This window comes from Meriones unguiculatus, chromosome 6 (genome assembly GCF_030254825.1).
Source record: "Meriones unguiculatus strain TT.TT164.6M chromosome 6, Bangor_MerUng_6.1, whole genome shotgun sequence".
Classification (NCBI taxonomy): Eukaryota; Metazoa; Chordata; class Mammalia; order Rodentia; family Muridae; genus Meriones; species Meriones unguiculatus.
The window spans coordinates 11,466,968-11,483,540 of NC_083354.1; the positions used below are offsets into that span (position 1 = coordinate 11,466,968).

Below are 16,573 nucleotides of genomic sequence, written 5' to 3' on the forward strand. Positions count from 1 at the left end.
AAATAAATAAAAAAATAAAAAGATGCTTCTCTTAAAAATAAAAAAAAAAAAAAAGAAAAGAAAGTTCCTCGCTGCTAGGCTACTCAAGTACTTATATTGCTATATTATGGACGTGCTTTGGAAAAACCCGGTGAAATAGTTGAGAATCAGTGTCCTGGCTGGTTTCTCTGGGCCAAATGGCTTCTCTCCGTACTTGCACAAAGCTGCATTCACTGTTGGCCCTGCACTCCTACCTACTCTGTGTGAGTTATCCAAAGAGTGCCTCATTTAGGCTGTGACTGAGTCTCTCAGATGACAGTCAGTGTGGGTAGTGGTGTGGCAGGCAAACACCACCGCTTAGTAGGGTGTGACCTAACCGGAAGGGCAGGGGATACTTTTAAAAGAGAGCATGGAAACCGGCAGAGGAGTGGGCCACTGCAGGGGTGTGGGGAGTGGACACTGAAGGAGTGCTGTCAGTGGAGGACAAGATTTTTATGGTCTAAGGATGAGGGAGATTTTGGGGTAGGGGTGTAGAGTTAGACTTTCTGGGTCAAAATATATATCTATTAGAATTTTCAGAGAATTTAATATGTAAGTACCAGTGTCTGTATTTTAGCCATGTTAGATCAGAATAATTTCAAAGAGCTGTAACTTAAATGAAAAGTGAAGATTCTGATGGATAAAAAGTATTTCACTTTTGATATTCAGTTGATATTTTCTTGAAGTATAAATAATTTTAATCAAAATTATATATAAATATGTAGTTAAGCGTAATTGGTTTGGAAAGTAGTAAAATGAATGCCAAATGACTACAGTTCTTCCCTTTCTGTTACTTTGTATGAAAACTAGTGTTTAATGTTGTCTTTATGAAACAAGACATTGTACCTCCAGACGTTTTTAAGCCAACTGTGTGGGGAAGGAAAAGTGGAGTTGTAACAATTATTTTGCTGTTTGTTGTTGGAATTCTTAGTAGAAACCTTTTCTGAGCCAGGGCCCCATGTATCCTAGGCTGGCCTTGAATTCACCATGCAGCCAGAGCTGACCTTGGGCTCCTGAGTTTCCTGTCCCAGCCTTTCCACTGCTAAGATTATAGGGGTGTGTCACCACACCAAGCAAGGACTTTTTTTTTTTTTTCCCAGCTCAAGTAACATTTTTATACAAGCCTCACGCAAAATAACATTTATGAACGGTCCTTGTCTGTCTTGCCTTTCCTGAACCCTGTGGGGGCCCAAGCCTGCCAGCCTCTGTGTGTACTGAAATGGATGGCTGGAACTGGGCTCTGTGAACAGGGCTGGCTGCCTCCTGGGTGTCTGTAGTGCTTGGGATAATATGATAAATGGAAACATTTGAGGAAATTCTGCTTTTAGCTTTTCCCTTTCATTAGCAGAAGAACAGCTGTGACAGCAAAAAGGGAGACTGGGAGAGTGCATTCATATTTAGTCGTGTTTGACAATCCCAGATATTTTTAAACAGGATTGAGTCAGACAGCCTGCAGCACAACATTCAGACCGTCTTAATGAGCCAGCCTGTGTGGCACACAAGGCCCTTGTTTTATTCTAGTAGTAAATAACTCTAAATGAGTCAATACGATGTGTCGGCTGTCCCCAGAGTCACAGAGTTCAGTGTCACCACAGCCTGTCAGCGTCTCCCACACACACTTCTTGTCTTCCCTGCTGGTGGCTGTGGTCCTGGTACAGTTTAATTCCATCTTTGGCCAAGGCCTAACTCGTGGACCCCAAGTTCTGTGCCATCAGTATCCCTCCCTCCCTCCCTCCTTCCACTTATGCTGTCAAGTAGACACATTGCTCACCTTCTGCCCAGAGGTGCTTCATGTTCTGTGGCTCATTTCCTTTAGATGGTGAGATCTCACCGTTCTGCTCATGTGTGGCTTGGGAGTTTTCATGCCGGGGGCCGCTCTCTGTTTGTAGACTTCTCATGCATCATTCCTTCGCTCCCCCCAGGGCTTCCTGTTCCCACTCTTCCTCTTTGTGTCTCTCACATAGGTAGGTTCTGAAGTCTTGCTCCCCCTGCCCATGATATTTTCCTGCATTTCTGTTGCCTTTGGAGAAAGGGTTTCTGTCTGCTGCTTAGAATTTTTTAATTAAAGAAAAAAATTCCAAAAACACACTGAAATGACTTTCCCCAAGACCTTGGTACTTTCCTCAAACAATAACCCTTTTCTCTCTTTCTAGTTGCTAGGTTTGTTGAAGGCATGGTCTACTCCAAGTTCTCAGTTGTGGAGATTCAGAATGGCTGTGCAGTTTTCTAAAACACAAATTTTATTTCTGTAGACCACAAAGATGAAGCCTGGAGAAAACAGTTTAGATGTAGCATTCCCACGGAAGGTTTCTTTCCCCTAGGCCGGGCACTGCACTGGAGGTGGGCGGCAGTGCCCTGGGATGGGAGATGACTGGAGGATCCTGTATGAGTAAGAGGCTTGGTGGGAACCTGGCAAAAGTGGGAACAAGCCATGCAGAACAGAACAGACAGAATGCCTTCTCTTGTTCATCTCACCAATCCCTTTCCTTTCTGTGGCCTTTTGATGTGGATCAAGGAGCAGTAGGAAGCAGAGGCAGAAAGGAAGACCACAGGAGAAAAGCAAAATGGAGCACCAGCCAGGAACTCGCTGCCTCCTGGTAAAAGACAGCTCAGTGCACAGGCTTGGGAGCTGGACAATACTGCGATTAGAACTCATCGAAGCTTCTAGAATCTGAAGGTTTAGATGCACTGTGGACCAGCAAATTGCTGTGAAAGTCAAGGTAGTTAGTGGTGCTAAGACTCAGGAAGACTCCGTAATACTCACTGATCTGTGAGGAAAAGTGACAGGGGTACAGTCTATACTGAGGCACCTGGCTTTAAGGGAATTGGAATGTACACACACACACACACACACACACACACACACACACAAGCCCAAGGCTCAGCTCCAAAAGTTATGCAAAGCTGTGGAGCAGGTGAGCTTGCTGTCCTTAAAGCCATTCCTGCTCCTGCTCTTGATGATGACAGTGACAAAAGTTTCTGCGTGTGAGCTGTCATCCCTAACCGAGAAATCTGATATTATTAATTCCTAGTGCCAATGTGACTTTATATATGGGAAGTTCTATCCCTTACATCATGTAACTGGCTTTAGGCAAAACACAGGCTGGTTAGAAATTCTGCCCAAAATTACATTCAGGTTATGTGTCCTAGAGATTTGTGCTAGCCAGATGAGCAGTGTAGTTGATTTTTATTGGCATTAAACATAGGATTGCTATCTATTATTTTGGTAAGAAAGATGGTTGCCACAAATTTAGAAAAAGACAGACTGTAGCCTGCCAGTCTTGGATATTATTTCATATTAAACAACAGCCCTCTTTAATTAATGAACTCACTCAGCTTCATGATGAGAAAACCTTACTTTTTTTCTCCCCATTTTTCTTGTTTAGTCAGCCTGTGGTTTAGCTTCTCCTCCCATCACTTTAAAGATAACCATTTATTCCTAGAAACTTACAGCCACACCCTTCTTCCTTCTTTTTGTGGACCGTGCTCTGATGGTGCTCTTCTCTTGATTTCTGGCCATTGCTCAGTTCTTTTCTTTTCTATCCAGTGGCCTCCAGGCTTCTGCGCTCCATCCTTAAAAACAGGAGGCTGACTCTTGCTCCCTCTGTCCCCCACACTCCTCACCCACCTCTGTTTCTGCAGAAGATGACAGCCTGACAGTGTTTTGTGTTTCTCTGTGTACATTCCTCTGTCATCTGTAATCTCGGCAGTGTGTCTGGAGTACCTCAGATGTGGCTCTGCACATCTTCAGAGCAATTGATCCAAAGCTCTGCTTTTCCAGATGTCAGTGGAGTGATCTTGGACCATTTACTTGATACTTCTATCTCTATGTCTGTCTCAGAGTAGGAAGTGCAATTAAAGTGTAGTGTGTCATGGTAGACAAAGCAGGCTGCCAGTCCTCCACAAAAGCAGGGGCTCTGAGTCCTGGAACCAGAACTGAAACCTGTGTTTAGAAGGAAAAGGCCACTTGTCTAACTTGTCTCCATTCCTTGATATCCCTAAAATAGTGGTGGATTGGTGATGTGACCATAAAGAGAGGGTCCACCTTGATAGTCTTGGCCTGTGGTGACCTGTTTACTCCTTATAACAACATATAACCAAGTTTATGCAATACTTTTCGTGTGAGGGGAATAAGAATCTCAGTCTGTGTTGAAAGTACTTGCCCTGAAGGGCAAGCAGTGTCCTTTGAAGTCACATCTGAAGTGCTCTATCTGTTGTGAAGGCTCTGTCTGTGTGAGCAGCCTCCAGCAAACACTGCCAGGATAGCCGTCCGCCTGCTGTATGGACAGAGCTCCATGCTGAGGTGAATCTCTTTGCACAGGCCACAGAAATTGTCCTGCTGGTAAACTGTGGATTTGGTATGTTCCTTCCAAGACAGCTTAAGCCCACTTGTCAAAAGCAGTTCAGACTCAGAGATGATGATAACTTGCAGTGGATCTGAATTAAAGGTTATCTTAAGAAAGTTATGGGGAAGCGAGTAATAAAAAGAACAAAATCTTATACTTAAAAATGCCTGAGAGAGATTGTTATTTTCTTGCCTGTAAATGGACATGGCTAATACGAACTATAAAAAGTAAGATTAAATTTTTTTTTGTTTTACTTTTATAGTATTGGCAAGTATAAATTTTGGGTTATGTAATTTAATGGAAATAAATTATCAAATTTCTAAGATGGAAATCTTAGAGCTAAGTATTAATTTACTAAGAATATGATAATAGTAAATGTCTCCAACCTTTATATGGAAATGCATGCTGATTCTGGGTTTAGTCCTTATTGCTTCTCGGATAGTTAGAGCAGCAGCAAAACTCTCTATGTTCTTGTTAATGACCTCATGCTTCTTCAGTGAACTTGATTTCCTTGGTTCTTCCGTTAGCTGTCAGGTAGAGATGCAGCTGCTTGTTAACAGACGAGGACCCCATGTGCAGCAAATTAGTTGTGAATGGTTAGGTTAAGGACCTCTCTAATCCTTTCTCCAGACCCTCCACCGGCAGTTTGTGCTGTCCTCACAAGAACCCTCTCCTTACTTTTAAAATCGAGTGTCACATTCATGCCTGGGCCTGTCCTCTAATCCTATTGGTTCAAAGCTACAGGGCCTTTCTCTATCTGCCCCCTCACTTCTCAGATTTCTACAGTATTTACATTATGATCTACCAGCATTATTTAAAAAAAGAAAACCCACAAAAACTGTGATCCCCATTGTACTGAAAAGGAAATTTAGGTAGTCTGCCAGGGGACACACAGGCTTAATAAATACAGAAAGGCAGTGCAGATACTGCCAGTGGCGTTTAGGAGGATGCGTTGTCTTCTAGATGATGGAGCCAAGCCAGGTAGTAATAGTAACAGTGAACAGGAAAACGTGGAAGACTTACGGAATGTTACAAAGATCTAGAAATTGTATATATCTAAAAGGAAGGGTGGTATGATATGGTTGGATGATACGCTTTTTTGTTTGTTTGTTTGTTTTTGATGAGCAGGGTAGGGGCCTGTCGAAAAGGTGAGTGCTTCCATAAACTTTGGCCTCAAACCCCACATATGTTCCTTACAGCACATTTGGGAAGCAGCTGAAGGTGCCTTCAGCTGGAAATCACCTGCAAGCTTTATAGAGCCTTTTGTAGAAATGTATTCCTACTGGTAAAACAGGTGATACTTAACCCAGGGGGATGCTTTATGACTCAGGGAAAGAGCAGTGTCTCTTAGAGGCACAGTCACATTCCTCATCCATCCATTTGGAGAAGCCAAAACATTTCTCTCTTACTCCTGAGCTTTGCTAAGGTCAATTGACGAACTGTTACCAGTGCTATAGCAGATCTTACAAAGCCATAATGTAAAGTCACCGGAACGCCACGTTTTCAGGAACTTTCCTTTAAAACACATAAGTGTTTTAAGTTGTACTATTTAAGTTGTACAGTCACAGCATTCTTGACTGAGCACAGATATTTAAAGGTCAAGATTGGTGTGTGCACGCAATGGAAAGAAACCTTGTTTGGTTTTGTATCCCATCTCCTACTTTATATATCCCCAAAGTTTAACATGGAGCAGGCATGCCCTCCTCTAACCCAGACTTAACGTAGGAGGTACTTTTGTCTGGACTTGTCCAGCTGTGGCCTCTGTTATTCTGGAATTCCAAACTGTCACTGAGCAGAATTTTTGGAATTCATGTGATCCTTGCTGGCCATCTTCTCAGGCCTCAGTGATGTTCCTGATGACCCAGACCGAATGGAAGTCTTCTCCCTGAGGTATATATCATTTTCTCCCTTAAAAGCTGCTTTTTTTCATTGGTGGGACATCAAGCCTCTATAGACTTCATATTTTCAGGTGTGGCTTCATCTTCCTCCTTGGGAATTACAAAGCACCTCTTTCCTCAACATTATGCAGACCCAGCACTCCCAAAGTAGTGGCAGGAAAGGACTGCTGAGGTCTTTCCAGGCTGATGAGCACTTTCTGACCAAGGCAGGCTTGTGTCCTGCAGCTGCCTAGGTTGCGGAAACAGCAGTGCAGATCCCACGGCAGATTCATGTTCTCCTCTTCTCTTTGTCAGTTTTTAAATTAGAAGCTCTTGATTGTGCAAAGTAACGGGTTTCATTCTGTTTCCATGCAAGTACATAACATACTCCCTTTCTCTCCTTTCACTCTTACACATCCTTAATTGTCCTGCCTCTCACTCCTCCCCCGCACCCTTTTTTTTTTTTTTTGTTCTGACTTTGAGATAAGATTTCATTATGTCTCCCAGATATCCTGGCTCTTACCTTGTGGCCCAGGCTTGTGATCTTCCACTGCAGCTTCCCAAGTGCTGGGGTCGCAGGCCTGTGTCCACCGTGTTTAGTTATCACCTCTACCGCCCCCATGCTCTTCTCCCCATAAATCCCATAGGAGGAGGATCTTCTGTGATACTTGCCTTTTTGATACTGCCTTAATGTGCTGATGTGATCAGCAATAGCCACTTCCATTTTCCTGCAAATGGCATAATTTTATTCCTTATGGCAGAATAAAACTGCAGTGAATATAGACTACGTTTTCTTCACCTGTTTATGCACTGGTAGGCAGCTAGGCTGGTTATATGGTTTGGCTATTACGGAGAGTGCTGCAGTAAACAGGTCATGGTATCTTTGCCGTACACTGACTTTGGCTCTTTGGTGTATACCCGGCACTGGATAACCGGATACTGTGGTAATTCTGTATGTAGTGTTTTGAGGAACCACTCGACTGGTTTTCCAGTGACTGGGCTCATTACCTCCCTGCCGGCAGTGTACTGGAGCCTCCATCCCATCCTCACCAATGGTTTCTTACTTTTCCTTGGTGGGATGAGATGGAGTAAGTGTTGTTTCCATGTGCATTTCACTAATGGCTAAGGACGTTAAGCATTGCATTTATTGAAAGTTTGTGCTTCATTTGAAAACTATCCAGCTTTTTTGTTTTTTGCCCATTTTTAGTTGGATTTTTTGTCGTTTTGTTATTTAATGTTTTGATTTTGAGGTTTTTATTCTGAATCTTCATCCTCTGTCAGATTAATAACTAGCAAAGACCCCCTTCACTCCATTTTGCTATTTGTATTTGTCAGGACTCTGTACAGGACAGAACTAGCATAATGAATATTTATTAAAAGGGGATTCGGTAGATTGGCTTACGTTCCTTGAGTCGGATAGTCCAGCAGTGGTAGGGTGTACACTGAAGGGACTCAGAAGTTGGTGCTTGCTCAGTCCACAAGGCTGGAAGCCTCAGCAGACATAATCTTGAAAATCCACTGGACTTCAGTCCATATTGGAAGGCCAAAGAAGCTTGGTTCTGATGGCAATGGCAGCAACAGGGTAGGTGCATTCATAAGTTGGGACAGAAGGCATATAGGCAAAAGCAGCCTGCTTTCTCTCTGACACATTCATGTCTGGGCTGCTGCCAGAAAGTGCCACCCACTCTGGGCAAGGTCTTTCAACATCATTTCATCCTTCCAGGAACTGCCCTTTCTGACCTGTCCAGGGATGTGTCTGTTAGTTTATTCTAGACCTACTGAAGTTGATAATCAAGATTAGCCATCAGAAGTCTACCATTTGTCAGCTTGATACCAAATTATATCTCCTTATGCTGTGCTTAACTTCCAAGTGAAAACAGTAATGGCCACGATTCTATCTAATATGATATAACTATCGCCCATACAACTAACAACACTGTTATTAACAAAATAGGGCAGAAACCCCCATGGCAATTACAATGCTCATTTCTGTAACTGGTCATTTGGCCTTAAGTGGTATTTATAACTACCTTTTTTCTAATACCCGTTCTGTATTTCTATCACTCTCAGCAAGCAACTCAGCAGGTCTTGCTTGGCTGTTTACCTGGAGGGGTGACTCATACCATCATTTCTGTAGGTTATGGGCCGTTTATCATTCCTGGCTGGTTTGAGCTGTAGTTTCTCATTGACCTTAATCATAGGATACCATACCACCAAGAGACACCATAATGGATCTCTTCTACTTTGGATATATACCTTTTTTTTTTTTTGCATTGTGAAAAATAAAAAACAAAACAAAACAAAAATAGTCTCGTTTCCTCCTGATAGCCTAGATGAATCATCTTTTCTAACACCTAACTCATTTCTCAGCCTGTTGACTCAAAGGCGTCAGAACTTGAAAGTGGCCGGGGCAGTCTGGAATAGTTGCACCTCCAGCAGCAGCATTAACCCCTCTAGAATCAAAACATTTGGTCAGCAGAGCCTGTGGTCAAGGAACACTTTTTTCTAGTGGGCCACCAAGGATGGTGGTGAGTGAGTGGTACTGTCTCCGTTTCTACCCCTTAATTCTAAGAGCCATAAACCCTGGCTAGAAGGGAAACAAATGCTGTATAATGGATGCTGATGTAGCCTTCTGGAGAACCCTGCTCTAGACCCCCAGGCCTAATTGGCATTGTGACTGCGTCTTTAAAAGGCGTGCCACCATTTTGTCCATCCCACTGCCTCACCTCTTTGGCTGTGATGTGAGTCCTTGGTTAGGAACAGTACAACATGGAGAACTATGACTGTGATAAGGCGTTATGTAAGTTAGTAGATGGTGACCTTCAGTGGTGGCCTTCAGTTCAGATCTTAGGCATGATACAGGTATCTTCATGTCCCTTGCATACTGGAGAAATCTGTCTGCATCTTTTCTTTCTCAGCCGCTGCCTTTCTCACCAATTTTCTTAATCGCTAATTTTCTAATCATCCTTGAGCTTTCAAATTTCTCACCATTCAGCCACGTGACCACAGCTCACGAATCACTGTTTACGTCTGAGTGTTTTCTCTTCCAAGTAAAATGTACAATTATATGCACTACCCAAATTGTTTCCCAATATGAAGATTTCCCTTCACCACTGCCCGTCAGAGTTGTCCCAGAAAGAGGTTATAATGCTGCAGCTGTCACTTATCGGTGGTACCTAGAAGTGGGGGCCATCGAAGATGCCCAATACCATCTGTCTTCCACTGACATCTCAATTACTGTGGGTCTTTTGGGTCATAGAGCCTGCATAGCAGCGGGGACCTGTTGAAGAGCTGCCTTCTGTCTTCCGCCACAGTTAAAATTAGCAACTTTCCAAGTCACTTGGTATATGGGCCAAAGTAACACCACAGAGTGAGAAGTGCACTGCCTCAGAATCCAAGGAGCCCACTCAGCACTGTGCGTCTTTCCTGGTGGTAGACGGGTCAGGAGCAACAGCTTACTCTTCCCCTGAGAAGGGCTATCTCTTCATAACCAGCACCGCTGGACTTGTGGCTGAGGTGGAAGGCCCTGGAATTGCAGTCAGACCTATTTCCTATCTTTGGATGCACATATCCTTTGGCAACAGGTTCAGAGTGGTTGTTCCCTTCTTACTAACGCCGTCCCAACACCATAATGTCATCAATATAATTAGGCAGGTATGATACCATGTAGATAGAAAAAGAGAAGTGACCAAAATCCCTGTGAGCTGAGTTGTGGCACAGGGCTTGAGGTAGAAGGGTAAAGGAATTGCTTCTCATGATCCTTAAGGATAGGTATTGAGATAAAAGCCCTTGGAAGCGCAATAGCTGCTTAAATAAGGACAGCCCTGTAGCGTCTGCTACCACAGCTGTGGGTGGAGCCACAGCTTGATTAAGTTGCGATTATCCTAGGACCTGCCTCTGTTGAGTTCCTACCTTAACTGGAGGGCCACAGTGCTTCGGGTGTCAGTTGTGAGCTAGCATATAATAGGCTCTGAAAGCTCTTGATTTTCTCCAGTACAAAAGATCGTAGTTTTCTTTAGGTATGGCTGGGAGTAAAATATGAAAGAAGACTAGTAAACCTTTCAGGGTCCTTCCTCAAGGACCGCCCCTTCCTTCAAGGGGTTCTGGCTTATAAACTAGCTAAAATCTGGAAATTGGTCAAGATGTCATGAATGTCTGTTGCCATGATTCAAGACATCTATTCATTTATTCTACAACTTTTCTGCTCATATAGCTTAAGCAGAAGCTTATGCTTCCTGTTTTCCTTCTAGGAACATCATGATTAATTACCCAGGGCCAAAGGTCTACACAAGTCAGACCATTAAGAACATTGCTTTGCCCATGCTGTCCCTATGACGCGCGCATTCACCTTGCCTTTAGGGTTTCAGTACTGCTTCCTGACCCTGGCTGCTCTAAGATTTATGTTGTCCGGCTGAGCAGCCATAACTCCCACAGCCTGGCATACAGGGAGATGCAGCGGCAGCTCCTTGGATGTCTAGTTTCCCTCTCACAAGTCTGTGTCTTGCAGAGTGAGCAGAGGACATGTCTTCCCTGCACTCCCCATTGTGGAGGTTTTCCGTGGCACATCCTCTCTGGCCTTCCAGTTTCCCTGTGCGTTTGATTCACTTTATCCACACCACGCCAAGGAGTATCACACCTCTCCAGCTCATTTGCACCAGACCGTCTTTTGACTCACACGTCAACCCACCAGCCAAATAACCGTTGGCATCGTTCCAACAGTGTGAGCTAAAATATTTAGCCAGAACCTGCGCTCACGGGGCCAATACATTTTTAATATGCTTCCTTAAAGGACATATTTTCTGAAGAAATGTAGAAAAATAGTTGTAACAAGCCAGGGTCACACCTGAGTGAGGTAAAAGTGTGTGTATTTTCTTTTAGGATTGTAGTCAGCCCTGAAAATGATGAAAGTGTTTAACAGTGCTGGTGGACTTTCTTTGCTCCTCTAGATATCCCTGAGATTCCGGAAAGCATCTCCTTCTGTAAGGCGCTGCAGATAGCTGACTTCAGCGGAAACCCGCTCACCAGGTAACCTTGCTGCTGCACACTCTATTACAGCGCTCGGGGTAGCGTGCTTGACAGCCGAGCTCAGGATGCAGCCAAGGAGCACATCCGGGACGTACCTGATGGGGCGCTGTCTCTGCCTAACGTGAATGATTTTCCAAATCTATGTTCCAAAGTAAACAGTGGGAGGCAAATAAGCAGTGGAAGAAGGCACACAGCGGTATTGATGGAGTCACTGAAAAGAAGGACAAGGGGCCACTGAGGGCTGCACAAAGCAGGAGTTAGAGTCCATTTCTGAAGCAGCACGAAGAATCATAGCATAAAAGATTCTCAGTTAGGCTGGCGAAATGGCTCAGCAGGTAAAGGCATTTGGCAGCAAGCCTGACGGTGAGGATTCAGTTCCTGGAAGAGAACTGGCTCCTGTGGGTTGTCTTCTGACCTCCACACATGCAACATGGCACGTTATGTTAGTACTGTAGGGTGTGTGTGTGTGTGAGAGAGAGAGAGAGAGAGAGAGAGAGAGAGAGACACTAAATAAATGTAAAAATAAATTAAAAATGAATTCCCAATCATCTCCTGTCATATATGGGATAAGACTGAGTCCAGAGTGATTGTAGCGCATTTACACAGGAAGACGCTTTTCTTTATTGACCTTGGGACTGCACAATTACTAGGCATTTGCTCATCCACTAACTTACATCCCCAGCCTGAGAAGTCTTATTCATCTTACTCTTTATAGTCCAGTTATGAAGCATTTATAATCTCATCTTTTTTATAAAAAGAAACATACAACCTCCCCACCACAAAAAAAAAAAAACAACAAAAATGGTATTAAACCATTATTTCCTTACTTTGATAGTAGCTATGGGGGTTTCCTTAGGTGTGTCCTTCTGAATATGGCCACCTGCCCCGTTTTACTACCGAATGCAGCCCTGCCCTTCTTGGAGCTTCACAGAACCCTGTCTGTGTGGCTGGGGGGCGTTGTGAAGACGCTCCTTGTGGCCTGCTTGAGCTGAAGTCCACTGACTCCTGCCTCCAGGTGTCTGTGTTCCCAGCCTAAATACACTGGTGCCCATATGGCAGTGCAGAGACAGCTCTTGGTGTGTATTCTAGATGTTTCTCTGGCCCAGTGTGTTCGTTTGCAGGATTTTTTTCAAGGCTCTGTACCTAGCTGTTCCCTTCTTTGAAAGTAAACTGGATTTATCTCATTCATTTCAAAATTGAGACTCCTTGAGTATGGAACAATTCCCTGTTTAATTTTGTTTCACCCATATCTCATTTCCAAGAATTAAATATATTTTCACAGTGTTCTGGTTTCTCTCTTTTGGATTTCAGCTACTGACATTTTGATCATTTATAAATGAAAAATAGTGATCTTTTACGTTGTATAAACCTAATACCTTTCTTGACTCATTACTGTCCTCAAGATGCAGCTTCCTTTTCTGGTTACCTTCACACAATCCTCTCTTCTCAGAACCTCTTCAGGTTCCTGTCCCCATAAGCTAGTGCTTCCCCCATGGCTTTGAGGCCTCTTCATCTCCTCTGTGCTTGGACAGTCTACCCTGATTGCTGCTTTGGTCAATCTCCAAGCACCAAAGAAGCATTTTTGCTCATTTTCCAGTCCCCTGCCCCCGACAGTTCTGTTCTGATACACCTTCCTTCAGACTGCAGGTAGAGCACCCTCTGTCTTCAGCCGTGTCCCTCCCTCCCCCATCTTTCCCAGCACCCTCACAGCAGTGTGGGTTCATTAGCACTTGAAATTTACACTAAGCTATCCCTCTGATAGACTTCCTCTCAGAAGTGAGGAAGAGGTTTGCATCTCTCCCTCACTTACTATTTTATCTCCAGCCCAACGGTAACTCTTTTTTTTTTAACTTTTTAAATTCTTTATTAATTACACTTTATTCACTTTGTATCCCTCCTGTGGTTCCCTCCCTCCTCCTGTCCCAATCCCTCACTTCCTCCACCCTCTGAATGCATGCTCCTCCCCACTGATAGGGGAGGTCTTCGTTTCCTTCCTTCTGATCCTAGTCAATTAGGTCTCATCAGGAGTGGCTGCATTGTCTTCTTCTGTGGCCTGGTAATGCTGCTTCCCCCCTCAGGGGGAGGTAATTAAAGAGCAGGCCAATCAGTTCATGTCAGAGACAGTCCCTGTTCCTATTACAGTTGAACTCACTTTGACACTGAACTGCCATGGGTACATCTATGCAGTGAGGAATGTATGCACAAAGTGTGGTATATCTACACAATGGAATATTACTCAGCAATAAAAAACAAGGAAATCATGAAATTTGCAGGTAAATGGTGAGATCATCCTGAGTGAGCTATCCCAGAAGCAGAAAGATGCACACGGTATATACTCACTCATATAGACATATAATATAGGATAAACCTACTAAAATCTGCACACCTAAAGAAACTAATCAAGAGGGAAGACTCTTGGTAAAATGCTCAATCCCTATCCAGAAAGGCAGAGGATGGGCATCAGAAGAAGGAGAAAAGAGGGAACAAGTCATGAGCCTCAAATAGAGGACCTCTGAAAGGCTCTGCCCTGTAGACTATCAATGAAGGTACTGAGACTTATGGGCAACCTTTGGGCAGAGTGCAGGGAATCTTATGAGAGAAGTGGGAAACAGTAAGATCTGGAGAGAACAGGAACTCCACAAGGAGAGCAACAGAACCAAAAATCTGAGCACAGGAGCCTTTCCTGAGACTGATACTCCAACGGTAACCCTTGAAGGAAGCGCTCGATGAGTGCTTATGGATCCCAGCGAGCTGAGCTTAAGGCAGCTTTTATCTCTGGGCGAGCTGGGAAGTACTCTCTGCTGCAGCTGAGGCTTAGCCAATCAGTCATTTAAATCACCTTCTGGTTTTCTACTTTTCTCTTTCTGATGTCTGCTAACAGTTGAGTCCACAATTATCTCAAGGCCCAGAACACACCCAGCTTATGTGAGGCTTCATTCCTGTTTTTATCCTGGCCTCGTATACAGCGGGATTCTCAGAGAAAAGCCATTTCAGTTTGGCAGGTGTCCTGATATATTAAGAATTAAAATGTTATCTTAACATCTTAATGATGGCAACTTGGTAATTACTTGGCTTGGCCCGCTTAGCTTATGGCTGAGGAAACTGAACCTCAGTGAGGTGAACGGAGACCTCTACATCGTGCAGCTAGAGTAGATAACATCTAACCCGCCTCACCTTGCTTCTACTTCCTCATCATGCGAATCTCATACATGCTACACTCAAACACGCTACACCCATGCATGCTACTCTCAAACATGCTACTCTTACTGCTAGCAACTGGCAGAAAGGTAGACCAGCTAGCTAACACATTTTGATTGCTTTATGAACAATTAACCTGCATTTGAAATTATAAAGGAATATATACTTGTGGCAAAGTTCAAGACAGACCAAGTAAGTTCTCTCTTTTGAATTATAAATAACAATCTTCAGCAAGGTACTCCCAACATAATAAAACATTCTTGCTAATACCCTGTTCCTTGGGTACCTAGATTTGGTTTTGAATTATGAAATTAACCTATGTTAAATATTAAACATTAATACAGGATTTATTATGCAAATGAACCTAGCAAAAGAATAAAAACAAGTATAGTGATCAAGAGCTCATTACTAAAGCCAAAGGTCTGCCTATGCTGGAGGCGTGTGTGTTGCATCTCATTTTAGATGTGATGGGATCCTTTCATCTTTAGTCCTGATTTTTCTCCTCCTAAATCCAGGTAACTGTAGGAATATTTCTTTGCAAAATTTAAATAATGATTTTTGTATTGAGTCCTTACTATTTTGTGACTGAGACATATTAAAGTGCCTTCGTGTAGACTGTGCAGTAGAAGATAAGATTATCTTAAATGAGTGACATGTTGAGTTAAAAAAGAAGTTCAGACAGTAGCGGTTGGCTGACGGCCCATCGGTGCAGAGTAATCCTTTGCTCTGGGTGGGCATTAGGAGCTGCAAGGGGAGGACTATCGAGCAGCTGTTTTGCAGCTTAAACCCCCATCGGCTAGCTAAATTTTCTCTGCATTTTCATCTAATCAGTGCAGCATTTTCATTCTCAGCAGGTTTTCGTTTTGGTTTGTTTCTTAGGAATTTTTTTTTTCCTTTTTTGTTTGAGATGTGGTCTCTCTGTGCAGCCTTGGCTGGCCTGGAACTCACTGTGAATGCTGGGTTTAAATGTGTGTGCCGTCACATCCAGCCGAATTCTCAGCAAATTTGGCTCCAGTGGCAGCATCTTTCCTCCTACAGAGCACTCAGCACTCCACAGCACCCACTCTTTATTAGACCTTGAGCATCTGCCCTTTGCAAATATTTTTTCCCTTAATTGCATCACCCAATCAATAAGTATCTACGTGGCCTGTACTTTCCTTTGATGGACAAAGCCTTTTGTTTCTGTACGGGGATGTAGTAGATAGAGGAAGACAAGGCAGATATTCTATAATAACCGGCCTATGGAGGGAGTCTGTATCTGTGCTTGGTGTACGCTCTTCTACTTTTTAAAATTAACATATTTTTTGTTGTTGTTCCAGGCTGCCTGAGAGCTTTCCCGAACTACAGAACTTGACATGTCTCTCTGTAAATGACATCTCACTGCAGTCTCTTCCAGAAAATATTGGGAAGTAAGTTTTTACAGAAGTTTGTGAGTGCCAGGGATAAAAGGAAGTTTATCGGCCATATCTTCTGTCCCTTTACAGCCTCTAAACAGAGCGCCCCATTCGCCCAGTCTTGGGTTATCACCTTTAAGAAGGGCCAAAGTCAACCCTCGGATTGTGTGTCCAGTTGCTCCTGTGTTTTATGATTCATTGTCTGTCTCCCTGAGTATGAGAGGAGGCCGGGGGACGGTGGACGTTAGGTGGCCTGCTCTGTCACTCTCTGCTCTGTTTCTTGGAGACAGGGTCTCTCCAGGAGCCTGGAGCTGGCCTGGTGCCCAGCAATCCCCAGTGCTGTCCATCTCCACCCGCACAGCTCTGAGGTTTCAGGCATATCTTTGGCCACACCCACTTTTTACATGAATGCTGTGATCCGGAGTCTCATTCCTGCCTAGCATGTGTGTGCTTGACCACTGAGCCATTTCTCCAGTGCCTGGTTGTCCCTAAATTCAGTGGTTATAACCTGTGCTGCTACCTTTTATTCGTAGGAAATCAAATTTGCTTGAAAGTTTTGATTTAAAGGGTCTTTTTTACATGCATGTATCTATGTTTGTGTGTCTATGTATGCATATGCCATGTACTTGTGAGTGCTCATGGAGGCCAAAAGAAGGTGTTGGGCTTCCTGGAACTGCTTGATACGGGTGCTTGGAATTGAATTCTGGACTTTGCT

At 43.7% G+C, this 16,573-nt stretch overlaps 1 protein-coding gene across 1 annotated transcript in view; it reads left to right on the forward strand.

The window, feature by feature from the left end:
• The window catches only part of Lrrc1 (leucine rich repeat containing 1), a 121,971-nt gene that overhangs the window by 65,796 nt on the left and 39,602 nt on the right, over positions 1-16,573 (forward strand). The window contains exons 3-4 of the mRNA XM_021643446.2: positions 11,188-11,266; positions 15,784-15,873. Of these exons, the coding sequence (XP_021499121.1) occupies positions 11,188-11,266; positions 15,784-15,873 (169 nt within the window). The remainder of the gene's footprint in view (positions 1-11,187; positions 11,267-15,783; positions 15,874-16,573) is intronic.